The sequence below is a fragment of the Oryctolagus cuniculus genome, chromosome 2 (assembly GCF_964237555.1).
Source record: "Oryctolagus cuniculus chromosome 2, mOryCun1.1, whole genome shotgun sequence".
Taxonomy (NCBI): domain Eukaryota; kingdom Metazoa; phylum Chordata; class Mammalia; order Lagomorpha; family Leporidae; genus Oryctolagus; species Oryctolagus cuniculus.
In genome coordinates, this window is record NC_091433.1 from 146,933,805 (window position 1) to 146,960,265 (window position 26,461).

At 37.4% G+C, this 26,461-nt stretch overlaps 1 protein-coding gene across 1 annotated transcript in view; it reads left to right on the forward strand.

Moving 5' to 3' along the window:
- The window catches only part of PNPT1 (polyribonucleotide nucleotidyltransferase 1), a 50,859-nt gene extending 24,792 nt beyond the window's left edge, over positions 1 to 26,067 (forward strand). The window contains exons 13-28 of the mRNA XM_002709704.5: positions 263 to 365; positions 3,403 to 3,473; positions 5,875 to 5,911; positions 9,000 to 9,066; positions 9,159 to 9,248; positions 10,867 to 10,920; positions 16,324 to 16,430; positions 16,856 to 16,927; positions 17,032 to 17,095; positions 17,474 to 17,557; positions 18,820 to 18,903; positions 19,815 to 19,921; positions 19,998 to 20,053; positions 22,632 to 22,710; positions 24,564 to 24,611; positions 25,726 to 26,067. Of these exons, the coding sequence (XP_002709750.1) occupies positions 263 to 365; positions 3,403 to 3,473; positions 5,875 to 5,911; positions 9,000 to 9,066; positions 9,159 to 9,248; positions 10,867 to 10,920; positions 16,324 to 16,430; positions 16,856 to 16,927; positions 17,032 to 17,095; positions 17,474 to 17,557; positions 18,820 to 18,903; positions 19,815 to 19,921; positions 19,998 to 20,053; positions 22,632 to 22,710; positions 24,564 to 24,611; positions 25,726 to 25,884 (1,282 nt within the window). The 3' untranslated portion in view covers positions 25,885 to 26,067. The remainder of the gene's footprint in view (positions 1 to 262; positions 366 to 3,402; positions 3,474 to 5,874; positions 5,912 to 8,999; positions 9,067 to 9,158; positions 9,249 to 10,866; positions 10,921 to 16,323; positions 16,431 to 16,855; positions 16,928 to 17,031; positions 17,096 to 17,473; positions 17,558 to 18,819; positions 18,904 to 19,814; positions 19,922 to 19,997; positions 20,054 to 22,631; positions 22,711 to 24,563; positions 24,612 to 25,725) is intronic.
- Positions 26,068 to 26,461: the final 394 nt, after the last annotated feature.

The following is a 26,461-nucleotide window of genomic DNA, read 5'->3' on the forward strand; positions in this document are numbered from 1 at the left end:
GGCTTCATTTCACAGCCCTGACTGCACATCAGAATTACCTAGAGCTTTTTATAGAACATATAGGTCACAACCCCGGAAATTCTGATTTCAGTGAGATGTAGAGTAGTGTTTAACTATCTGTATTACTTTTAAAAATTCTGCAGAAGACTATGATTTTGATACACAACTGGGTTGAGAATTTCCTGGTAGAAAGAAAGAGATAATATGTGATTTTTCTATTTTCTACCACAGTTTTTCATATGTATTTCCTTTATTACTATAGATGTGATGGACGAGATTTGACTTCACTTAGGAATATAAGCTGTGAGGTAGATATGTTCAAAACTCTTCATGGGTCAGCACTGTTTCAAAGGGGACAAACACAGGTAATATATATAAAAAGCTACAGCCACTGGCTGAATTATTATTTAATTAAACTTAATAGAGTACACTGTGTAGATGTCATGTGTTTTTATTATATGAAATATATGTATTCATATTAATAGCTGGCATTTTTGAAAATAATTTAAACAGGCTTTTTGAGGTACAATTGACATCAGTTACCTGCACGTTTAAAGTGTCTGATTTAGTAAGTTTTCACATTTATGCATTTGAGAAATCTACCACAGTCAATATACTGAGGACTTCAATCACTCCTGAAAATTTCCTCATGCCTCTTTGTAGGAATAGGAAATAGGAATGTTCCCATTCTCTTCATTCTCCAGGCAACTACTGATCTACTTTGTCACTCTAAATCAGTTTGCATTTTCTAGAATTAGCTAGTAGAGTAATAGTGAGAGAGAGAGACAGAAAGAAAGGTCTTGCTTCCGTTGGTTCACTCCCCAAATGGCCACTACGTCCGGCGCTGCACTGATCAGGAGCCAGGTGCTTCCTCCTGGTCTCCCATGCGGGTGCAGGGCCCAAGCACCTGGGCCATCCTCCACTGCCTTCCCGGGCTACAGCAGAGAGCTGGACTGAAGAGGATAGTCTTTTGCATGCTGGATTCAGGTTTTCCCGTACTATTTTTTTTTAAAGATTTATTTATTCATTTGAAAGGCAGAGTTACAGAGAGAACAAAAGAGAGAGATCTTTTATCCACTGGTTCACTTCTCAAATGGCCACCAAGTCCGGGGCTGGGCCAGACCAAAGCCAGGAGACCAGAGATTCCTCTAAGATTCCTATGTGAGTGCAGGGGCCCAAGAACTTGGACCATCCTCCGCTGCTTTCCCAAGTGCATTAGAAATGCAGCAGCTGGGACTTGAAACAGCACCCGTATGTGATGCCCGTAGGGCAGGGCCTTAGCCCTCTGTGCTACAGCACTGGCCCCTCTTTTAATAACATTTTGTAAATAATCCCATTAAGACAGTCTGCATAGTTTTTGTTATCTGTTGTGACAATCTCTGCCTTTTAATGGAAGTGCTTAGTCCATTCATGTTTAATTACTGACGTGTTTGAATGTAGATCTTTTTATTGTTTTTCTTTTATTCCTCTGTTGTTTCTCTATTAATACTTTATGCCTTCTCTTTGGACTAACTGTTTTTTAGAATTGCATCTCACTACATGCTTGTTTGCTGTACTTCTACAGTCAGTGGTTACTATAAACATTGCAGTGTGCATCCTTAACTTCTTAGTCTTTTTATGGTCAATTTTGTACCACTTCATATAAAATCATGAAACAGTGCGAGCATTTTTTTCCATTTTCCTCTCTTTCATCCTTTATGCTATGAACATCTTATGAGTTACATCTACATACATTATAAATCCTCCTCTAGTATAATAACTTTCTTTGAATAAAAATATGTATTTTAAATAAGTCAAGAAAATAATCTCACATATTTACCTTTCTGAGGGTTTTTTTTTATTGCTTTCTGAAAATCCAATCCATGTTTCCATCTTGTATCATTCTTTTTTTTCTTTCTTTCTCTGTTTTTTTTTTTTTCTTTTTTTGTTTTTGTTTTTAGAGTGAGCAGTTAGATTTATTGAACACACTGCAAAGGAGCAGCAGGCAGGCAGAAAGCTAGAGGCTGCTACTGCTCCCTAGTATCTTTTTTTTTTTTTTTCAGTATTGTCTTCCAGATCTTTTGACAACAAATTCTTAATTTTCCATTCATCTGGAATTTTTTTTTTTTTTTTTTTTTTTGACAGGCAGAGTGGACAATGAGAGAGAGAGAGAGAGAGAAAGGTCTTCCTTTGCCGTTCATTCACCCTCCAATGGCCGCCGGGGCTGGCACGCTGCGTCCGGCACACCGCACTGATCCATTGGCAGGAGCCAGGTGCTTCTCCTGGTCTCCCATGGGGTGCAGGGCCCAAGTACTTGGGCCATCCTCCACTGCACTCCCTGGTCACAGCAGAGAGCTGGCCTGGAAGAGGGACAACCAGGACAGAATCTGGTGCCCCAACGGGGACTAGAACCCGGTGTGCCGGCGCCGCTAGGTGGAAGATTAGCCTAGTGAGCCGCAGCGCCGGCGGCTGGAAATGTCTTTTACTTTTGTGTACAGATAATATTTTTGCTGGGTATAAATTTCTTGGTTGATACATTTTTCTTTTAGCATTTAAAGATGTTCCAATGTTTTGTTTTGTTTTTTTAACCTAATGAGAAGGAAAGACTCATTCAAATCATTGTTCCTGTATGTTATTGTTTTCATGTGGGTTCTTTCTAGGTTTATTCTTTATTTTTGTTTTTCAACAGTGTGACTATGGGTTGTTTCAGATTTATCATGCTAAGAATTTCCAGACCTGGAATCTGTAAAATTGTATCTTTCATCAAACTTAAGAAGTTTTAGCCATTATTTCCAGATTTTTTTTCTACCTCATTCTGTCTATAAGAGATTGCAAGTGCACATGTTAGTCCTTTAGATATTGTCCAACAGGCCTCTGAGACTGTTTTCTCCCTCCCTCTTTTTCAAACTGGGCTGTTTCTATTATCTGTCTTCTTGTTCACTGGCCCTTATCTTTCCATTTTGAGATAATATACTGTTTATTCTTTAATCTTTATTGATTCTTTATAGTCTTGAGTAGAATCATTGTACCTTGAACATCTTTGTTAATCTAACTTCTAAATAAACTCAGGTTTGGACCCTTCCTGATAATTTCTATTGAGTGGTCCCTGTTTGCTGTTTATTTGTAGATTGTGTCCTGGAATTTATGAATGTCTGGATTATATTATGTCCCTCCAAACAATATTACGTTTTTTAAAGGAGGCAATTTTATTGGCTAAACCTTAATTGAGACTTCCTCTGTGGACTAATACATAGTTTTTATCAATATTCCTTTTTCTTGTGCCCCCTCATAGCACTCCTAATAAAGTGCTTTAAATTTGTAGTCTATGTGATGTTAGGATTACTGAAGTTTACACAACTATTTTCAGCTTTCATCTTTGTTTTTAGTATATTAAATTCTGAGGACTATTTTCTTTTTTTTTAGGTACTTTGTACTGTTACATTTGATTCATTAGAATCCAGTATTAAGTCAGATCGAATAACAACAGCTATAAAGTAAGTTAATGTTTTATGATATTATGTTTGTTGATGTTCTTGTATATGATTGAAGGTCATATGGTATATTACTATTCATTATTTTTTAACTTGTATCTCTGTGCTTCATGTTTGTTTACATATTTGTGATTTCAAGCGAATTTTCCTTTTGGTACTATACTGTCTTGGTTCAGAACAAATGTTTGTAAAGCATTTAATTCCGTAATATGAATACATTTAGTTTATTTGTCTCTAGAGTAACTTGTCAGGACTGATTTCTTGCATTATCTTGAGTGAACAGGTTTTTCTGTTATAAATAAGAGCAAAAAATTGGGCAAACATCCCAGTTGCTAAAAATGATCCAAAGATGTTAATGAAAAACTTTGACTAATCCCAAGTCACATTGTAATTTAGTATTCACAAATACATGGCTTTCCTCTCCTGTTCCCAAAAAGTTATCAGTAAAATCATGATCAATTTCAGGTGATGAGAATCTGTGTTGCAGTCCCTACTAGTATTACACATCAGAGTCCTGGAACTCGCAGCTAGTTTTTTCTTTCTTCACTGCCTAAGAAGGTGCCTCCCTTTCCCTAGTTAGGGATCCCAGAAGACCATAGGTCTCTGCCTTCTCCTTAAACTTGCCCAAGAGATGAGGATAATCCCCAGTATCTTCAGAGTAGTCACCCTAATTGTTTTTCATTTATCTGATATAATTAACAGGTCAGCTATATGTTGAAGGGTGGAAAGCCCATCCTAATAATCTGTTCTTGGAAGTGCTTCTATTTGTATTTTATATTCTCATTGGAACCAAAATTTGGTTGCATTGCCATTTTTCTCTTTGACTCCTTTCTCTTTTAGGAAATAACATGATTTCATAAGAAGGAACATGGGGCACCTCCATATCTTCTAGTTTTGGGTCTGTAACCATATAAATGAGAGAGAATATGTAACTCAGCCATCATGGTCTTTGGTTTCCTTTTCTTGGAAAATGTAGTTACTGGGCCAGCAATCCTTGTCTTCCTCTGTAGTGCCAAAATCTGTGGTTCCTTTAGTCTTCTGAAAGTTTGATTTTTAGGTTTCTTTTTCCAATGCTACAGTTAATGGCAACACAAATTTTGTTCCATCCCAGGGTTTTTTGGAATTCTCTGCACAGAAAGGTGTCTTTTGTAATTCCACTCAAAGGGATAGTCATTTGTGTTAAGAGCCTGGTGTACCTGCTTTTTCATCTAGATGTCTGATTTCCTTGTAGGAATTGTGTTTCTACTAACCTTACTTTCTCTCGTTCTTCTTTTTTTTTCTTTTTTTTTTTTTTTTTCTTTTTTTATAGGCAGAGTGGACAGTGAGAGAGAGAGAGACAGAGAGAAAGGTCTTCCTTTTTTTGCCGTTGGTTCACCCTCCAATGGCCGCCACGGCCGGCGCATCGCGCTGATCCGAAGGCAGGAACCAGGTGCTTCTCCTGGTCTCCCATGCAGGTGCAGGGCCCAAGGACTTGGGCCATCTTCCGCTGCACTCCCGGGCCATAGCAGAGAGCTGGCCTGGAAGAGGGGCAACCGGGACAGAATCTGGCGTCCCGACCGGGACTAGAACCTGGTGTGCCGGCGCCGCAAGGCGGAGGATTAGCCTAGTGAGCCACAGCGCCGGCCTCTCTCATTCTTCTACACACTTCGACAGCGATTCTCTTTTCAAGGCCTGAAAAGCCTTTGCCTTTCAGATCTTCAGATTGTTCTCAGTTAAATACTTTCTGTTACTGATTTCTATCTGTTCACATGTTGACTGGGAAAAAGATTCTGAGATTTACCTAACATGGTCATGGAATGTAGGATTCTCTTAGTAGTTATGAATGCCTAAAAATATGTGTGTACTAGGGCTGGCACTGTGGCGTAGTGGGTAAAGCCATGGCATGCAGCGCCAGCATCCCATATTGTTGCTGCTTCAAGTCCCAGTTGGTCCACTTCCAATCCAGCTTCCTGCTAATGCACCTGGGAAAGGAGTGGAAGGTGTCCCAAGTCCTTGGGCCCCTGCCACCCACATGGGAGATCCGGAAGAAGCTCCTGGCTTCTGGCTTTGACCTGGTCTAGCCCTGGGTCGTTGCGGCCATTTGGGGAGTAAACCAGTGGATGGAAGATCTCTCTCTCTCTGTCTCTCCTATCTCTCTGTAACTCTGCCCTTCAAATAAATAAATAAATCTTTTTAAAAAGTATCTGCTGTCTTAGTATTGATATCTGCATGCTTAAAGGCTTATATTTGAAGAAATTCATTTCCTAAATATATGTGGAATTCATTTGTTAGCCCGAGAGGGGAAAAAGATCTTTCTCTCTCCAACTCTCAATAATACGTGATAGTTTTTTTTTAATCTTCTTAAGTTCTTTATTGAAATAAATTTGTATCCATATAATATTAATATCGTACCTCTTGTTTGTAGTGGAATAAAAGATAAAAATTTCATGCTGCACTATGAGGTAAGGTTAAGTTTTTTTTCCTAGCATTTTGTAATGAAAAATGTTCAGGATATAGCAGAGTTAAAGAAATTTGAAGTGAATATCTATATATGGACTACCTGTGTTCTACAATTAACATTTTACTGCTTTTTAAAAAAAAATTTTTTTTTCACTTTCCTAATTGTATCATATACTCTGTCTGTCTGTTAAGGTTGATTTTGGGTGTATTTTTATGTACAGAAGGGATTTAGGAAAATTAAGTATCAGTTTTCTAATCAACAACTTGTTTATCTAAGTCACACATAAAAGTTAAATATATTGGGGCTGGCGCTGTGGCATATTTGGTAAAGCTGCTGCCTGCAGAGCTGGCATCCCATATGGGTGCTGTTTCAAGACCCGGCTGCTCCATTCCCGATCCAGCTCTCTGCTATGGCCTGGGAAAGCAGCAGAAGATGGCCCAAGTCCTTGGGCCCCTGCACTCATGTGGGAAACCCAGAAGAAGCTCCTGGCTCCTGGCTTCTGGCTTCAGATTGGCTCAGCTCTGGCCGCGGTGGCCAATTGGGGAGTGAACCAGTGGTTGGAAGAGCTCTCCCTCTCTCTGCCTCTCCTTCTCTCTTTGTGTAACTCTGACTTTCAAATAAATAAATAAATCTTTAAAAAAAAAAAAGTTAAATATATTAGACAATGTTGTTTCAGGCAAGAAAGAATAGTACTTGTATACATGTGTATCAGACAAAAAAGAAGCTTTTCAAAAACCTCCACTGACTAATCATCTCCCATTAGCTCATTTAAACGTTCATATTTCTACTCAGTTGATTAGCAGTAAAAGAACTGAAATGTTTAGTGCTAAGTTACTTCACATGAAATCATGATACATCATTGAGCTTGTGATTGACTTTATTCACAGCCAGTCCTAAGGAACCCAACATAATATACAGTGCTTTTAATTTTATTATTTGAAGCATTTACCATGAGAGGCTAGTATAAAGTAACAAGTCATTTCACTTTTGAGTAACCCCTATTGGCTGCTCAGAATCCCAACATTTAAGTTTTGTTGAGTCTGCTATAATCAATAGAAATTTTTTTTTTTTTTTTTTTTTTTTGACAGGCAGAGTAGACAGTGAGAGAGAGAGAGAAAGGTCTTCCTTGGCCGTTGGTTCACCCCCCAATGGCCGCTGCAGCCGGCACGCTGCGCTGATCCGAAGCCAGGAGCCAGGTGCTTCTCCTGGTCTCCCATGCGGGTGCAGGGCCCAAGCACTTGGGCCATCCTCCACTGCCTTCCCGGGCCACAGCAGAGAGCTGGACTGGAAGAGGGGCAGTTGGGACAGAACCCGGTGCCCCGACCAGGACTAGAACCCGGTGTGCTGGCACCACAGGCAGAGGATTAGCCTATTGAGCTGTGGCGCCAGCCAATATAAAATATTCTGTGTAGAAAATGTATGCTAGAGTATACATAAACCTGGAGATTCATACTGGACCTGAATGCCATATAAATACTGTAGATAGTCCTAGATAATACCTAGATAATACAATACAGAAGCCAGAGAGGAATTGTAATTGTAAAAAGGGCAGCCATGGAAAACGCAGCTCTGATTATTGGGTTAGGGGGTGCGGAAGGAGCTCGGGAAGGATATAAGCCACTATTGCTGTATTAACTTATTTTTTTTAAAAATTTTTATTGGGCACTGGCATTGTGGCACACCAAATCAAGGCTCTACTTGAAACTCCAGCAACCAATAAAAGCACTGCTATAATCCAGCTCCCGGCTAATGCACCTGGGAAAGAAGTGGATGATGGCGCCAGTACTTGGGCCCCTGCCACTCATGTGGGAGACCCAGATGGAATTCCAGGAGCCTGGCTTCAGCATGGCCCAGACCCAGGCATTGTGTCCATTTGTGGAGTGAAACAGCAGATGGGAGAGCTCTTTCTCTAACTGCCTTTCAAATAAAAACTAAAAAAAAAAAAAAAAAACAAATAGCATACTTTTATGGAAAGTCTCTCAATTTTTAAATGATGACAACTAATTCATATTCCTTTAAGATAACATTAGTCAAATGATACAGTTTGCAACTCTTAAATAAAATAAAACTCCTATAGAAAATATCTTTGTTTCCTCAATATGCATTTTTTTAAAAAAAAGATTTATTTATTTGAAAGGCAAAACTATTGAGAGAAGTCTTCCAACTGCTGGTTCACTCACCAAATGGTCACAATAGTCAGAGCTGGGCCAGGCCAAAGCTAGGAGCCATGAGATTCATCGAAGTCTCCTACATTTGTGGCAGGGCCCAAGTACTTTAGTCACCTTCTGCCTTTTTCCCAGGCACATTAGTAGAGAGCTGGACTAGAAGCAGAGCAGGAGGGACTCAAACCAGCAGTTTGATATGGGATGCTGATATGGCATGCCAACATCACAGGAAAGGTGGCTTAACCCCCCGTGTGACAATGCTGACCTCCAATGTGTGCTTTTTAAAATATATATATTTTTTATTATAAAATAGAATATTTTTCATTGTTAAAAACTTAAATATTATGGAAAGTTATCATATAAAGTCCCATAATCATCTGTTTCCTATTCTATAATTCATTTACCCACTAGAAATAACTATTTTAGCAATAAGGTATATATTTTAGATCTTCACCAGATATGTGTACTTTTTTATTTTTATTTTTTTTTTTTTGACAGGCAGAGTGGACAGTGAGAGAGAGAGAGACAGAGAGAAAGGTCTTCCTTTGCCGTTGGTTCACCCTCCAATGGCCGCCGCGGCCAGCGCGCTGCGGCCGGCGCACCGCGCTGATCCGATGGCAGGAGCCAGGAGCCAAGTGCTTTTCCTGGTCTCCCATGGGGTGCAGGGCCCAAGCACCTGGGCCATCCTCCACTGCACTCCCTGGCCATAGCAGAGAGCTGGCCTGGAAGAGGGGCAACCGGGACAGAATCCGGCGCCCCGACCGGGACTAGAACCCGGTGTGCCGGCGCCGCTAGGCGGAGGATTAGCCTAGTGAGCCGCGGCGCCGGCCCGATATGTGTACTTTTTTAAAAACTAAAATGGAATTCTATTTTAATAGTAGATCTTGGGTATGTTACCATGTCATTTTTTTTTTTTTTTTTAAGTTTCCTCCTTATGCAACTAATGAAATTGGCAAAGTCACTGGTGTAAACAGAAGAGAACTTGGGCATGGTGAGTACAAATCTGTATACTTAATATGGTGTTCTTATAAAGACTTAGTACATTTTTTCCTGTTTTTTTTTTTTTTTTCTCTTCTAATTTAGGTGCTCTTGCTGAGAAAGCTTTGTATCCTGTTATTCCCAAAGATTTTCCTTTCACGATAAGGGTCACATCTGAAGTCCTAGAGTCAAATGGTATGATGTGGAAATATTTCTTTTCTAATAGAAAACATCACAGTCTTGACTTTTCCGAAGTAATGTTAAATTATGTTTATTACTATAGATCTCAAACTTACTATAACAGAACTTGTGTTTAGTTAATCATATGCCTGAATCTGTTATTAGCTAATGAGCTGTATTGAAAGCAATATAAAACATGTATGTTTCTCTCTCTAGGGATCTGTTATAATAGCTGCAGTTTAGTGATTCTTTTTCTTTATTTTTACAAACAAGCACAGAGCAAGTCCACTTGGAAAGAAGGGCCAAAATAGGAAGAGGACTCATATCACAAATGAATAATAAGTAGATACAACAAAGGGAAGCTGTATTAAAAATCTAGATTTAAATTTTGAAAATTCAGTCTATGGGTCAAGGCAAGCTGCAGTCCTGAAAGCAGAAAAGATACAGAGTTCTAAAAAGTGCAGCAGACATAAATCAGATTGTTGCAGATTTTGAGGAGGAGAAAATACCAAAGAAGGTTCAAAATTTCAACTAAAGACTTTGTTCTCTACTGGGCATGCTAGACCAATGGCTTTTGGCTAGAGACTTGTGTCTTTAACTGCCTCTGATGAAGGCAGCAAAAAAGTACACTTCTTGGAGATTTCTTAGAATCAATTCTTTGGGCCAGCACTGTGGCATAGCAGGTAAAGCTTCTGCCTGCAGTGCTGGCATCCCCTATGGGCACTGATTTGAATCCTGCCTGCTCCACTTTGAATCCAGCTCCGTGCTAATGTGCCTGGGAAAGCAACAGAAAATGACCCAAGTGTTTGGGACCCTAAACCCACTATGGGAGACCCGGAAGAAGCTCATGGCTCCTGGTTTTGGATCAGCCCAACTCTGGCTGTTGCAGCCATTTGGGGAGTGAACCAGCTGATAGAAGATCTCTCTCTGTAATTCTGCCTTTCAAATAAATAAATCTTAAAAAAAAAAAAAAGGAATCAGATTCTATGGCAATGTTGTTTAATAGAACTTCTTGTGGTGGTGGAATCACTTTTTTAATTAGTTTTCCTATTTGTTATTATTAGATTTATTTTTTTATTTGGAAGGCAGAGTTTTATATATATAAATAGAGAGAGAGATCTTCCATCAGCTGGTTCACTCCCCAGATGACGGCAATGGCTGGGACTGAGCCAGGCTGAAGCCAGGAGCTTCATCTGGGTCTCCTACATGGGTGGTAGAGGCCTAAACACTTGGGCCATCTTCTGCTGCTTTTCACAGGCCATTAGCAGGGAACTGGATTGGTAGTGGAGCACCCTGGACACAAACCGGCACCATATGGGAAGCCAGTGAAACAGATAGCAGCTATACCTGCTATACTGCAACACCACTCCCTGGAAATCCTTTATATTTGTGCAATCCAATTCAAGAAATGAACTTTATCTCAATGAATTTTAAATTTAACTAGCAGCGGTGGTTAATGAGGACCATATTGGACTATCTGGATCTGTAGTTTGTAGTTTATGAGAATTCAGGTGCTTTTAAAAAGAAAAGTCTATTGAATATTTATAATTGAATATAAGGAAGTAACCAATAGTAACACATTTTTGCATTTTAAAATATCAGTATATTATAAAAAGTTTTTTTTTTCCTATAGGGTCATCTTCTATGGCATCTGCATGTGGTGGAAGTTTAGCATTAATGGATGCAGGTAAAAGAAGTACATCTCAAAATTGCTAATATTTTATACATATTTGATTAGTATAAAATATAAGATTTCATTAAAATCAGATTTTAATAAGACTCAAAAGTCAAATTACAGATTACCATACCAGTTCAAAGGAATATACAGTTGTAGAGTAGAGCTTCAAATAGCCAGGTATCTGTTGGAATTAATAGTTTTGGCTAAAAGAAGTACCCTAAAAATTATTTATTTCCTTGATTTATTTCCAAAAGGTAGGGAACTCCAGAATTGTTCCTAATCAGTAAGGAAATTTTAGTCAGCAAGTAGAGGTATTATGACCCATAATAGCAAGCAACAATATAATCATCTAGTCAAATTTATAAGCCATGAGAAGAACAATGCCATTGAGAAGTATATGCAGAATTTTCAGAAGGCAGAATGCAAGTGGTTCAATATAATTTCTGGGTCTGAAACACCAAAAGAGAAAGAGTTATGTTAGGGGACTCTGAAAGCAATTTCTGCCAAGCAGTCATCAATGATGCTGTTCAAGAAGGGAGACATGAACCTATGAACCTAAAGACAATGAAGAGGCCACGCAAGGAGTTCTCTGATAAGTTCACACATCCGCATTACAGCTAAAAAATTGGAAAGGAGCACATAACCAAGGATGAAATGAAAAAAGAATGGTGTGAGTAAATATTATCCAGAAAAATTGAAACTTGGATAGGCCAGAGCCAAAAAATGGTAAAGGTACTTTTCTAGTTTCATTCACTGAATAAAAACAATCTGATATTAATGGGAGCTGATAAAACACTGCTACTCTTTTTCCTCTTCATTTATTCATTCCACAAATTCAACAAAGTGTCCTGACTATGTATCAGGCACAGATGTAGGCTCTTGAGACATGGTGATGAACAAAACAGTCCTTGTCCTCATGGAGCTTATTTTTCTCAGCCTTCCAAATTTCATATTGGAAAATACAGAACATATCCTGAAAAGGGTATACTGAAAGATAAAAGACTTCAGAAGGGTGTCTGTAGCACTTCAGATAAATTCAGATCTTTTGGTCTAAGCAAAAACTCATTCTAGATAAAGATGAGAATCTCAAGATGAGATTATTGAACCATGTTGGCAGTCTTCAAGAAATCATGGAGACCGGTATTCAAGGACAGGAAATTTGTATTTTTAAGAGAAGAGTATCCTATAAAACATAACCCTGTGAGCTTGATGGTGACCCTTGACAAGACTTAAATTTTTTATGATGGTGGAAACCCTTAATATTGATGCAGTCTGGTTGAGGAACTGTATTTCAGTAAATTTAAATTTGATTACCCAGCTCATAAAATAACGGTTTTATAATTATTCTAGAAAATAAGGCAACCACAGACAGGAGGAGCCAAAAGAGACTCACCAAAAATAAGTCATGCCATAGTAAACTCATTTTGGTTTTGAAAAAATTGCTAGATTAAAAGTGTGTGTGTGTGTGTGTGTGTGTGTGTGTGAGTGAGTGAGTGAAGGGGGAGGGGTATGGATGAGTGAATTTAGAGTTCAGCTTAATAGTTTATATCTGTGTAAGTGATGCAGAAATTTAGGCTAGATGATAGGCATGCCATTCATAACTGGTTGAAGGATGGATAGAGAAGAACTGTTAATCTGATCATCAGATTGGGGATGATTCTGAAGCTGAATACTTGAGGATGCTTCATCCTCAACCTTGTCTCTTTCAGTGTTTTATCACTGAGTTAATTGGAACCATTGGCCTGACAATATAAAGGATACTGAAAAAAAGGAATGAGTACCTGATGTATTAAATGACAAAAATCTGCAAAAGAAAACAAAAATCTTAATGGGGATTTAAAAAATACACAAAGAAATAAAATTAAATTTGACAAGAGGGGTCAGTGCTGTGGCACAGTGGGTTAAGTGACCGTCTACAGTGCTGGCATCCCATATGGGCACCGGTTTGAAACCTGGCTGCTCCACTTCTAATCCAGCTCGCTGCTATGGCCTGGGAAAGCAGTGGAAGATAGCCCAAGTGGCCCCTGCACCCACATTGGCGATCTGGGAGAAACTCCTGGCTTCCATACTGTTTTTCATAATGACTGTAGCTATTTACATTACCACTACAATGTGCATGGGTCCATTCCCCTTTCTCCACATCATTGCCATCACTTGTTATCTTTTATCCTGATACAGCCAGTCTAGAGTGAGGGGATATCTCATTGTTTTGATTTGCATTTCCCTGATGATTTAGTGGTGGTGACTACTTTTTCATGTATTTCTTGGTCATTTGTATGTCTTTCAAAAAATGTCTGATCTATTGCCCATTTTTAAGTTGGGTTGTTTGGGTTTCTGCTCCTTATATATTCTGGTTATTAAGCCCTTGTCAGATGTATAGCATGTAAATATTTTCTTGCATTCTGTAGGTTGTGTTTTACTCTGTTGATTGTTCACTTTGCTGTGCAAAAGGTATTTAGTTTGAAATCCCATTTCTGTTTCTTGCTTTTGTTTCCTAGTCCATTCCAATATCCTGAAGTGTTTTCACTATGTTTTCTTCTAATAGTTTCATAGTCTCCAGTCTTACATTTAGTTCTTTATTCTGGTTTGAGTTGACTTTTGTTTATGGTGGGAGACAGAGGTCTAGTTCCATTTTCTGCATATGGATATCCAATTTCTCCAGCAACATTTACTGAAAAAAACTGTAGGTCAGGAATTTACTTCTAGGCGCTCTATTATGTTTCATTGGTCTGTGTGTCAGTTTTTATGCCAGTACTCTGCTGTTTTAAATTAGTATAGCTATGTAGTATATTTTCAAGTCAGGTAGTGTAATACTTCCACGTTGTTCTTTTCATTCAATTGCTGTGGTTATTCAGGGTCTTTTGAGGTTCCATTCAAATCATAGGATTATTTTTTCTAGTTCTGTGAAAATTCTGCTTGGTATTTGATTATGGCTTGCACTGAATCTATAGATCACTTTGCTAAGAATGGACATTTTAGTGATAATGATTCTTCCAATCCATGAACATGAGCTCTTTCCATTTTTCTTGTGTATGTCCTCTTCAATTTCTTACACCAGTGTTTTATAGTTTTCATTGTAGAGATCTTTTACATTTTTGGTTATATTTCTTCCTAGGTACTTTATTTTAGAAATGGAATTGTTTTCTTGGTTTCTTTTTCAAATAATTTGCTATAGGTATATAACCATTCTACTGATATTTTTATGTTGACTTTTCATCCTGCAACATTACTGAATTACTTTACTAGATCTAGTTGTTTCCTGGTAGAATCCTTAGGGGTTTCTATATATAACAACATGTTCCATACAAATAGTGACAACTTGGCCGGCGCCGCGGCTCACTAGGCTAATCCTCTCTTTGCGGCGCTGGCACACCGGGTTCTAGTCCCGGTCGGGGCACCGGATTCTGTCCCGGTTGCCCCTCTTCCAGTCCAGCTCTCTACTGTGGCCAGGGAGTGCAGTGGAGGATGGCCCAAGTACTTGGGCCCTGCACCCCACGGGAGACCAGGATAGGTACCTGGCTCCTGCCATCGGATCAGCGTAGTGTGCTGGACGCAGCGTGCTGGCCGCGGCGGCCATTGGAGGGTGAACCAATGGCAAAGGAAGACTTTTCTCTCTGTCTCTCTCTCTCATTGTCCACTCTGCCTGTCAAAAAAAAAAAAAAAAAAAAAAAAAAAACCTGTTAACAAATAGTGACAACTTAACTTCCTTTCTAGTTTAAATGTTCATTATTTCTTTCTCTTGCCTAACAGCACTTGCTAGGACATCATAGTATAACATTTTTAATATTTATAGTATAATAAAGATCTATTTTCCTTATTAAAAGGGCTCTTATAAATTAAAAGGTAAAGATTACTAACCCAATAAGAAAAATGATTGAAGGCCATGAACACAGTTTACCAAAAAAAGAAATATGTTTATAAACATAGAAAAGTGTTCAGCTTAATAAGCAGTTTTAGTGCTCGCTTCGGCAGCACATATCCTAAAATAAGCAATTTTATTTTTAGATTGGCAATGGTCAAAATGGTTGACCAGAATTAACATGAATATAGAATAGTGTGTACCCTTATATATCTCTGGTGAAAGTATAAAATTTGTCTTTAGAAGGCAGTTTGAGGGGCTGGAACTGTAGCACAGTGGGTAAAAACTGCTCCCTGCAGTGCCAGCATCCCATATGGGTGCAGGTTCAAGTCCTGGCTGCTCCACTTCTGATCCAGCTCCTTGCTAATACATCTGGGAAAGTAGCAGAGGATGTCCAAATCCTTGGGCCCCTGCACCCACATGGGAGACTTGGAAGAAGCTCCTGGCTCCTGGCTTCGGATTGGCTCAGCTCCAGCCATTATGGCCATTTGGGGAATGAACCAGCGAATGGAAGATTCTCTCTCTGCCTCTGCCCTTGCCTCTGTAACTCTGTAACTCTGCTTTTCAAATGAATAAATAAATTTTTTTAAAAAGGCAGTTTGTAATAATGTAAATACACATACTTTTTTTTTAGATTTACTTTATTTGAAAGAGTTACAAAGAGAAAGAGAGAGAAATCTTCCATCCACTGGCTCACTCCCCAAATGGCTGCAATGGCTGGGGTTGGGCCAGGCCAAAACCAGGAGCTCAGAGCTTCTTCCAGGTCTCCCAGGGGCCCAACCACTTGGGCTGTCTTCTGCTGCTTTCCTAGGTGCATTAGTTGGGAGCTGGATCAGAAGTGGAACAGCTGGAACTTGAACCAGCACCATATGGGATGCTGGCACTGGAGGCAGTGGCTTAACCCGCTATGCCACAACACCTGTCCCTACACACCTTTTGACTTAGCATTCTGATTTATATTTGTGGCTTATAAGACATATGGGGACTACTATGCAACCATTCAAAAGAATAGGTAGAGCTTTGCAGTGATATGTGTCAATATCTAAGAAAGGTTACTAAGATAAATAGGCAAGATGCAGAATAAATATTGAAAGTATGTATATACTCCCATGAGTAAATAAACAGTTATATTTGTGCACAGATGTTTTCTAAAAGGATATACTGACTAATGGTGGTTCTTTTGGAGATGCAGACTGACAGGTTGAGACTAGAAAAAGTGACCAAATACATATTTACTTTTTAACAGAAAGAAGGAAAAGAAGACACTGAAAGTCAAAGTAACAGATAATTTAGGAGTTATAAAGTTTGTTGTTTTTACAGACTTTTTATGAAGTATAGTGATTACCTGTTAGAATTGTTTTAAAGAGCTTTATTATATTCAAAAATAAATGAAGTAGTCTGATGACTTTTTAAGACCCTTCCAACTTAACCTTAGTGATTGTCAATTTAGAAAGTACAATATTTTTATATTAAAATAAATGTTAACTGAATGATAAAAACCTTTATTAGACTGGAGTGTGCATTACACATAAAATTCTTTTTCTCTATTATAGGGGTTCCAATTTCATCTCCTGTAGCAGGTGTAGCAATAGGATTGGTCACCAAGAACAATTCTGAGAAGGGGGACATAGAGGATTATCGTTTGCTGACAGATATTCTGGCAAGTATATTCCCAGTTTAAATATTTAATAGTGACAGCTACACATATTTTGCAAGTATCATACACCTAGATGGATTCTAGTACCTAAGGAATAGAGATTTTAACTCTTACTTTCCTCTCCTGGATATTCACTTTGGATTTTACATCATATGAGATAAAATAAAGATTACAGTGTAAGTATCCTTAGTTGTTCATTTTAGAATGATCGTAACATAATCCTTCTGCATTTATGGAGGGGAGACACAATCTAAAACTAAACTTGTATCTCTGATGAAAATATTTGTAGATTTGAAAATCACAAATTGGAAGCAGTAGTGTAGGAAATATTTTTTATATTTGTTCTTAGATGACATGGCTTATTTCTAAAACTACTTGATAGTGACTATGGGTAAATTAAAAATATCTCATGTTTTGAATTTCTAAAGGGAATTGAAGACTACAATGGTGATATGGATTTCAAAATAGCTGGTACTAATAAAGGAATAACTGCATTGCAGGTATTTTAAAAGCTAATTTGTTTTATTTTTGTGATATTTAAATTATTATTTAAATATCATGAATTAGTATTTACATAATTTTATTTTTCATTCTTCCATGTTAGGCTGATATTAAATTACCTGGAATACCAATAAAAATTGTAATGGAGGCCATTCAGCAAGCTTCAGGTAAGCCAGTGTGCCTGATTCTCTTTGCATTATTGTCTAATTTGTTGCCATGAACTATAGTTCCCTTTAGGCTTATTATAAAATACTGCTTTAAAAAATAGGATTTCATGTAATATATGTCAATAAGTATTAAATTATTTGGCATATGACTAACCATTAGAGAGACTAGTGAAATTTTAATTTTTACAAATTTAGCAATTCTATAATAGGATTTATGGAGAAGGGAATATGAATGGATTCTAAGGGTAACTGGGATGTAAAAAGCTTTGATTATTAAGCTAAAGAGTTTGAATTTTATTCCATAAAAATTGAATGCAACTATTTCTGACCATTTATCTTATGTAGGTATAACTTTTATTATGTTTTTATACTCTCCAGTGGCAAAGAAAGAGATACTACAGATTATGAATAAAACTCTTTCAAAACCTAGAGCATCTAGAAAAGAAAATGGACCTATTATAGGTAACACATAAAATTGTTTCATAATATAAACATTAATTTGTGAAGTATATTTTTAAAAATTTTATACCATATACAAAAATATTTTAAATGCTTTTATAGTTAAAAAATTTATTCTTATAGACTTGTTTACTGGGGCTTGCAAGGTGGCACAGTAGATTAAGCCACAGCCTGTGACACTGCCATCCCATTTCATAAGTGCTGCTTCAAGTACCAGCTGCTCTGCTTCTGATCCAGCTCCCTGCTAACGTGCCTGGAAGGCAGCAGAAGATGGCCCAAGTATTTGGAACCCTATCCTTCTAATGTGAGAGACCCAGATAGAGTTCCTGGCTCCTGGCTTCAGCTTGGTCCAGCCCAACATTGTGGTCATTTGGGGAATGAACTAATGGATAGAAGATCTCTTTCTCTCTTCTCCCCCTCTCTATCTACTCTGGCTTTCAAATAAGTCTTAGAAAGACAGACAGGGGACCAGTGCTGTGGCATAGCAGGTAAAGCCACCACCTGCAGTGCTGGCATCCCATATAGGTGCCAGTTCGAGTCCCAGCTGCTCCACTTCTAATCCAGCTTTCTACTATGGCCTGGAAAAACAGTAGAAGATGGCCCTAAGAACTTGTGCCCCTGGGAAACTCAGAAGACTCTCCTGGCTTCTGGCTTAGGATCGGCCTAACTCTGGCCATTTAGGGAGTGAACCAGTGGATGGAAGACCTTTCTATCTGTCTCTTCCTCTCTCTGTGGCTCTGCCTTACAAATAAATCAATAAGTAAATCTTGTTTTGTTTTTTTTTTTTTTAAAAGGACAGAGATCTTCCGTCTGCTGGTTCACTTCTCCAAATGGCCACAATGGCTGGGTCTGAGCCAGGCCAAAGCTAGGAGCCAGGAGCCAGGAGCCAGGAACTAACTGTGATGGGTGGCAGAGGCCTGAGTTCATGAGCCATCTTCCACTGCTTTCCCAGGCATATTGGCAAGGAGCTGTGTAGGGAGCAAAGCAGCCATTTCAAACTGGGGTACAGGAGTCATAAGCTGCTCAAACCACGGCACCACAACACTGGCCCCAATTAAAATATTTAAAATTTGAGGGGAATAATATTCTTAAGACATATTTTAGTAATTTCAATAACAAGCTGTTTTTCCATGTGATAGTGAAATATTCTACATGAATTAGCCCAAAAAACAAAAATAAAATATTCTGAGTGATAAGATATGTTTTAGATTCATATATATATATATATATATATGATTTATGTATCTGTCTGTATTACATCTCAGAAACTGTTCAAGTTCCATTATCAAAACGAGCAAAATTTATTGGACCAGGTGGATATCATTTAAAAAAACTTCAGGCTGAAACAGGTAAGAATTCTATGAAATCTGAAATTTTTAATTTAGTGCTGGACCATGTAAGTTTGCCATTTCATCTCTACTGTGTTGCTCCAAAAATATAACTTTGAGAAATGAAAGACCAATAGAAAAGGATATGACATATCTTTGAGTTTTCTGTGTGTCTCTTAATAAATCAGCAAATGATCACTGTTAACTATATTTATGTAGTTAGACCAAGAATATCAGATTTTGGGTTTGTTAGTTAGCTGGGTTTTTTTGCAACATTTAAAATCTGAACATCTAGAATAGTTTTTAGTTTTTCACTTTGGATGTTATACTTTTTTTTATTATTTCTGATACTTATATTTAGCTCTATTTAGATTCTTATTTATAGACTATATGTAGAAATAGTATGCTTTCATATGTTTTATCTGAAAGCAGTGTTTGGTATTACCTGGTATTTAGCAGTTTTTGAAGTATTAAAGGAAAGTGAGAAGTACAGATTCCTTAGCTAGTGATTAAGAAACTGACATGATTTCATCCCTGGTCTGTCTGTTGACCATTCTAAAGGGTATGGGGCAGGGTGAGGCAGGAGGAAGGGTGAGTAAAAGGTTCTAGTGTAGTTTCTACCCAACTAAGTAAAAACTAGACCCTTCAAAGTTAGCACTGATAAGCTTTACCTCACCAGATGGTGGGCTCCAAGAAAGTGAGGACATTGGTTCCCTATGGTATCCTCAGAGCCCAGTACAATGGGAGATATGCAGAAGTATGCAGTGTGTATTTGTTGGTGAATAAATCCCTTCATTCCTAAAAAAATTAAACACAATATAAGCCTGCACAGCTGTTTCTAAGTCCCTCCCTTGTTGTCACATCTACTTTTAGGACTATATTCCACTGAATGAGCAGGTTAACATTAATGTGTTAAATTATCTTTTTAAAAGGTGTAACTATTAGCCAGGTGGATGAAGAAACATTTTCTATATTTGCTCCAACACCTAGTGCAATGCATGAAGCAAGAGAGTTCATTACTGAAATATGTAAAGATGATGTAAGTATAGATCTTAAAGTTGTTTTTTCTCCTTTTTGTTTGCCTATTAATCTTATGGCTTATTTTGCACTTACAGCAGGAGCAACAGTTAGAATTTGGAGCAGTCTATACCGCCACAATAACTGAAATCAGGTAATATCAAGCAATATACTGTGTTGGTTTTTTTAAAAGATTTTATATTATAAGCCCAGGTTAATTTCCCATTTGCTGTATTCACTTTGAAATCATAAATTAGATTGTCAGTTACCACATAATCACTTTTTTTCAAGGTATGATACACTTTCTATACCAGTTTGTAAATTTTTAGTAGTATGGTTCTGTGCTTATAATAGATTGTTGTAACAATTTTAAATCACTTTCCTTAACCAAATTTGCTACCATTTTAATTTTCCCAATAAATAGTAAATAGGCTCAAAATTGATTAAGTAATATTTCTTTTTGTTCTTGTTGTATAGTTGGGGCAGATATTGTGGTTCAGCAGGTTAAACTGCCACTTAGAACTCCCACAACCCCTATCAGAATGCTAGTTGAGTCCTGGCTACTCTGCTTCCAATCTAGCTTCTTGCTAATGAGCCTGGGAAGCAGCAGGTGATGGGTCAAGTGTTTGGTTCCTTTCGCACCCATGTGGAAGATCCAGATAGAATTTCTGGATGACTTCCGCCTGAACTATCCCTGGCTGTTGCAAGCATTTGGGAAGTACGTCAGGAGATGGAAGATACCTTTCTCTCTTTCTCTGCCTTTCAACTATATGAATATAAATAAATTTTTAAATTTTTAAAAGATAGTACTACTTAGTGCTTAATTAGCACTTTTTTTTTAAAGATTTGTTTATTTATTTGAAAGGCAGAATTACAGAGAGAGTGAGATCTTCCATCCAGAGGTTCACTCCACAAATGGCCACAATTGCCAGAACTGGGCCAGGCCAAAGCCACGAGCCAGGAGATTCTTCTGGGTCTCCTACATAGGTGTTAGGGCCCAAGCAATTGGGTCATCCTCCACTGTTTTCCCAGGCACTTTAGCAGGGAGCTGAATCAGAAGTTGAGCAGCTGGGACTCGAACTGGCACCATATGGGATGCCGGCATCACAGGTGACAACTTTACCCACTATGCTACAGTGCTAGCCCCAATTAGCACATATTTTTAAGTTTCAATTTCAAGGCATTTTTTTAAAATTTATTTTTTAAAAGATTTGCTTGAAAGGCAGAGTTACAGAGAGGGTGAAGCAGAGGCAGAGAGAAGTCTTCCATCTGCTAGTTCACTCTCCAAATGACCATAATAGCCAGGGTTGGGCCAGGCCAAAGCCAAGAGCCAGGGGCTTCATCTGGATCTCCCATTTGGGTGTAGGGGCCTAATCACTTAGGCAATCGTCTGCTGCTTTCCCAAGTGCATTAGCAGAGAGCTATATTGGAAGTGGAGCAGCTGGGACTTGAACTGACACCCGTATGGGATGCTGGTACTGCAGATGGTGGTTTAACCCACCTCACTACAGCACCTGTCCCAATTCATTTATTTTTCAAAGACAGTCTGGTTCACTCCTCCAAAAGCCTGCAATAGCCTGGGCTGAGCCAGGCTGAAGATGAGAGCTGAGAATTCAATCCAGGTCTTCCAAGTGAATGGCAGAAACCCAAGTACTTGAGCCATCAACTGTTGCCTCCTTGGTTGCACATTAGCATGCAGCTGCAGTGGAAAGTGGAGCCAGGACTTGAACCCAGGCACCTAGATACTTGATATGTGCTTCTCAGTTGGTGGCTTCATCACCATACCATATGCCTGCCCTCAGTGCATTTTTTTCTACTAGTGAAAATGATGAGATTTTCAGGATCAAACAATCGTCTTTCTGAGAAAAAATAGTCAGATGTAGCAGGAATGTTCATGGATAATTAAAGGCAACAGGATAATTTGTTCAATATTGCAGGTGAAAAATAAGAAATGGGATGCCCTGTTTTGGTAGGTCAGAGAAACAAAGAGAAGGTGTTTAAATTAAGCATCTCATTTTACCTAACCCCTTTACTTAAATCATTATCTTATAGGTTACATAGTACCCTACATTATTTTAAAATATTTAGTGTCATTTCAAAAATTTTGGAAATTATGAAAAAAAATACAGATGAAGAATACATATTCTGAAAGCTTTTTCACTGTAAATTTTTCCTTCAAATTTTTGTCTTTTGATTCAAAAGTACTTAAATATGGGATATATTATTAAACAGTCTGTTTTGTTTTATTTTTTAAAAAAAATTTTATTATTTATTTGAAAGACAGAGTTACAGAGAGAGATAGAGACAGAGAGAGGTCTTCCATCTGCTGGTTCACTCCCCAGATGGCCGCAACAGCCACAGCTGCACCAATCCAAAGCCAGGAGCCAGGAGCTTCTTCTGGGTCTCCCATGTGGGGTGTAGGGGCCCAAGGACTTGGACCATCTTCTGCTGCTATCTCAGGCCATAGCAGAGAGCTGGATTGGAAGTGGAGTGGCTGGGTCTTGAACCAGCGCCCATATGGGATGCTGGCGCTTCAGGCCAGGGCTTTAACCTGCTGTGCCACAGCGCCGGCCCCGATCTCTGTTTTATATAATCATGAATTTTTTGGTATTCAGAACATATAATATTTTTTTGTGTTTTTGCTTTTTTCTCCTATGAACACATAATTATTTCTTTTTGTCAATATACAGATACTTATTGTTTTAACCAGGCTTCATATTTCCACTTTATAGAGACACTGGAGTGATGGTAAAACTATATCCAAATATGACTGCAGTACTGCTACATAACACACAACTTGATCAACGAAAGGTAAAAAGAGAGATTTGTTTAGTTTCATAATTCTCTTAAAATAACCATGTTGAAATTACCTACCCTGTTGAGAACTGGTTAATAGTTAATTGGTTAATAGTAAATTAAACAGAAAACAAAAATGGCAGAGATGCTATTGATAGAAGTTTTAAATTGGTTACCACAGATGTGTATGTTTTTTCTTCTATGACAGAAATACTCTTGAGGCTTTTGAGGTAGAACAAAATGCCCTTAGCATTTACTAAAAATAAACATATAGCCCTTTTTTCCCAACTTTTACTGATTAACCAATCACAGCATGATAAGTCTTGGGATGTTTAAAATTTGTTTAATCTTTGTCATAGTTCATACATCTGGAAGACTAAAATAAAAGACTAATCAGGAAAACTGTGGGGCCATGGAATAATAGGAGTGTCTATTTTACCAAGTATTAAAATATAAATCTATAGAGAAGGAAACACTGAATTACTGGCCCAGAAATAGATAATCCATATAACAGAATAAATGAGTAGATATAAGGATACTTCAAAAAGTTTATAGAAAACAGAACTAAAGTTTATTTAATTATAAAAAATTTGAAATTCATATAGTTCTTTAATAATATGCATTTTTTCATGACTCTTTTGAAGACCCTTGTACGTGAGACTATAAGTATTATGAATATTATATTAAAAGTTGTACTTTCAGCCAGCAAAGAAATAAAGACTATTCAATAAATCATTGGTATGGTTATAATGTAAGATCTATACTAATTTTTACATCAAAATCCTGTTTGAATTAAAGAGCTAAATACAAAAAAAAAGAAAAGAAAAGGAGGGAGGGAAGAAAAAAACGAGGGAGCAATGCATTAGACAAAATACAGATATCTTAATGATCTAGGTCCTGGGAAATCTTTTTCATGATATCAAAGCCAAAAATGTCTGACTTCACAGTTCTTTAAAATGATATGACAAAAATCAATACAGTGAAAGACGCAACCTAAGGGGAAATGCTTATAACATAGGACAGAAGTTTAATCATACAACAGGCTTTTGTGAATCAATAGAAAAAAGTGGCTATCAGTAGTAAAATGGAAAGGCAAATCAGTTTTTGAAGACAACCAAGATACCATAAATGGCAGCTTCAAAAAAATACAAATAAAATCAAGATGTCATTTTAAAATTCAGATAGTTGAAAGTTCCCTTCATGAGGAAGAAAAAAGATAGACATTTTCATGTACTGTTAATCTTAGTATAAACTGGGAAAAACATTTAGAGATACCTAAAGACATAGAAGTTCTACATGTAGGACTTTGTTCTGAGATAATAATTAGAGTAGATCAAAGTGGGTAACTTTTTTCTGCCCTTGGCCATTTGGATATTTATAAGGTAATTTGTGTGCCATACAAAATTGTCAACTTAAAAATTAGCCTACTATAAATTTATTAATTTCGAATCCCACCTCTGGCTGCCTTGGCAGAGCCAAACCAAATGATTTTGCAGGCCTTACACAGCTAATAGGCCAGATGTCCCCCCCCCCCCCCCCCCACACGGAGATACACTGCAACTCATTTTTTCTTACCTTTTTATTTTGAAAAATTTTAAACCTACAGAACACTTGAACAAATAATACACTAAAATTTCCTGAACACTGGAATTTAAAACAAGTTAAATGACCATCTTTAAGAGATTAGTTAAATTAAGTATATAGTTTGGATACTCAACTGCAGTGTTTCATTCATTGATATGAAAATTACCAGATTTTATAATCAGGAAAATCAATAAAGCTATTTTTCACTTGGGAAAAAATATGTGTACTTAGATGGGTATTAGGTAAGTATGCATAACAACTCATCATTAATTGCTTTCTTTCAGATTAAACATCCCACTGCCTTGGGATTAGAAGTTGGACAAGAAATTCAGGTATCTGTGTTCAGCCTTTTAGCCTTTAAGTTATAAATTGTACTTGAATTTTCAATTATTTTCATAAAGCTGAAGGAATAGAATCAACATCCATGATGTGTATTTATTTATATGTGGTGTTTCTTTTTTAACACTAGCTTTGCTTAAATAGACTCAAAAAAGATTTAAGACACACTTTCTTTCCTTCAAGAAGCTACAGTTTAGGTAAAACAGTAGCCATCTTTAGAATTTTAAAACAAATGCAAGAGCAGATCAATGTAGGCTGTGCACACTCACTGATTTGGAGATACACGAACTCTGATAATGTAACTTTGTGGAAGGCCTTGAATGTCATCTTTGAGGAGTTGACTTTGTTTCTTCACTACTTGTAGCTAAAGGTTTTGGGCTTGATATGTTAAGAGTCATGTTGATAAAGCTTAGAATTCTGATAACAAAATTGATTTTTTTGTAGTCTCTAATGAGTGAATGAAAGAAGTCATTGCTGGTCTGGTTTCTTTGGCTCCAGTACATTCTGTTCTAGTTATACCTAATACTTATGACCTGAGTAACTGAGGCCTCTAGTTTATCCCCAGTCTGTAGTCCCATTGTTCAAGTAGCCTCCAGAGAAATATGAGAACTAAGAATAATAACTGTATAAGATTGTTGTTTTACATCAGAAGGGACATTAAACCTGCCCCATTTCCCCAACTTTCTTTCCAAGGTAAAGCTAAATAAACTCCAGTGTGATGTTCCCTGGAGCAATAGTAAAAATCTGAGTGACCTAAGCATAATCTTGTGTGGTTTATATCACAATTAATCCCAGAGAGCCCTTGACGAAAATTACTCACCATGTCATTAGTTGTTCTTCCCATATAGAGGCTTAGCCTGGAGAGGATAAGAAAGCACAGATGTGTTTAACAGATGACAGTTAGACTAACTAATGCCCCTGTCTTGTTTTGTAACTACTTAGTCAAAATACATTTATTATACATACACCTCCACTTAGCACTGAGCTATCCTGTCACTGAATAAGTAAAATATTAATCAAACCTTACTTGAACCATGTAAATTTTGTCTTTTAATTTGGATGTCAGTCAATATGCTATAACTAAAAGCCAATCTTTCTTTAACACAGGTGAAATACTTTGGACGTGATCCCGCAGATGGAAGAATGAGGCTTTCTCGCAAAGTCCTTCAGTCTCCAGCTACAACTGTTGTCAAAACTCTAAATGACAGAAGCAGTATTGTAATGGGAGAACCTTCTTCACAGTCATCATCTAATTGTTCCCGGTGATTTTTTTTTTTAAAGAGAATTTTAGTAGTATCATCTAATAATGTGTAATTTATATATGGTATAAATATATTCTAATTATTTCTATGAAAATACTCATTTACATGTGCCATTCTTTTCAAGAGTAACCTATTTTGGCTTGTTATTAATTATAATAGAAATCAATAAATATTTATTAAAAGTAAACTATTTATATCTCTTAGGAAAGATTATACTTTTGTTCCTCTAATTCTAAAATATATATAGAAAACTTGGAACTAATATACCATGTGCTTATAATGGATTTCTTCCCTACACATTTTTTTCTTTATAGTGACAGTTTACTCTTAGGCATCTAATAGGTCACCTCTTTGCCCCAACAGCTTTACTTGCATACAATTGTTTCATAAAATGAAAAAGCCAGTGCCTATTTCTTCAGAACAGTTAACTGATACAATAGAGGGTTAAAGGAGCTGATTTAACCAATTTTTAATATGATCCCACTCAAATTAGTCACCAAATCATAAATACAGTGAAGTAAGTAATAAAAAATTAATTCTTTTAGAATGAAGTAGTACATATATTTTTCACATTTACCTAC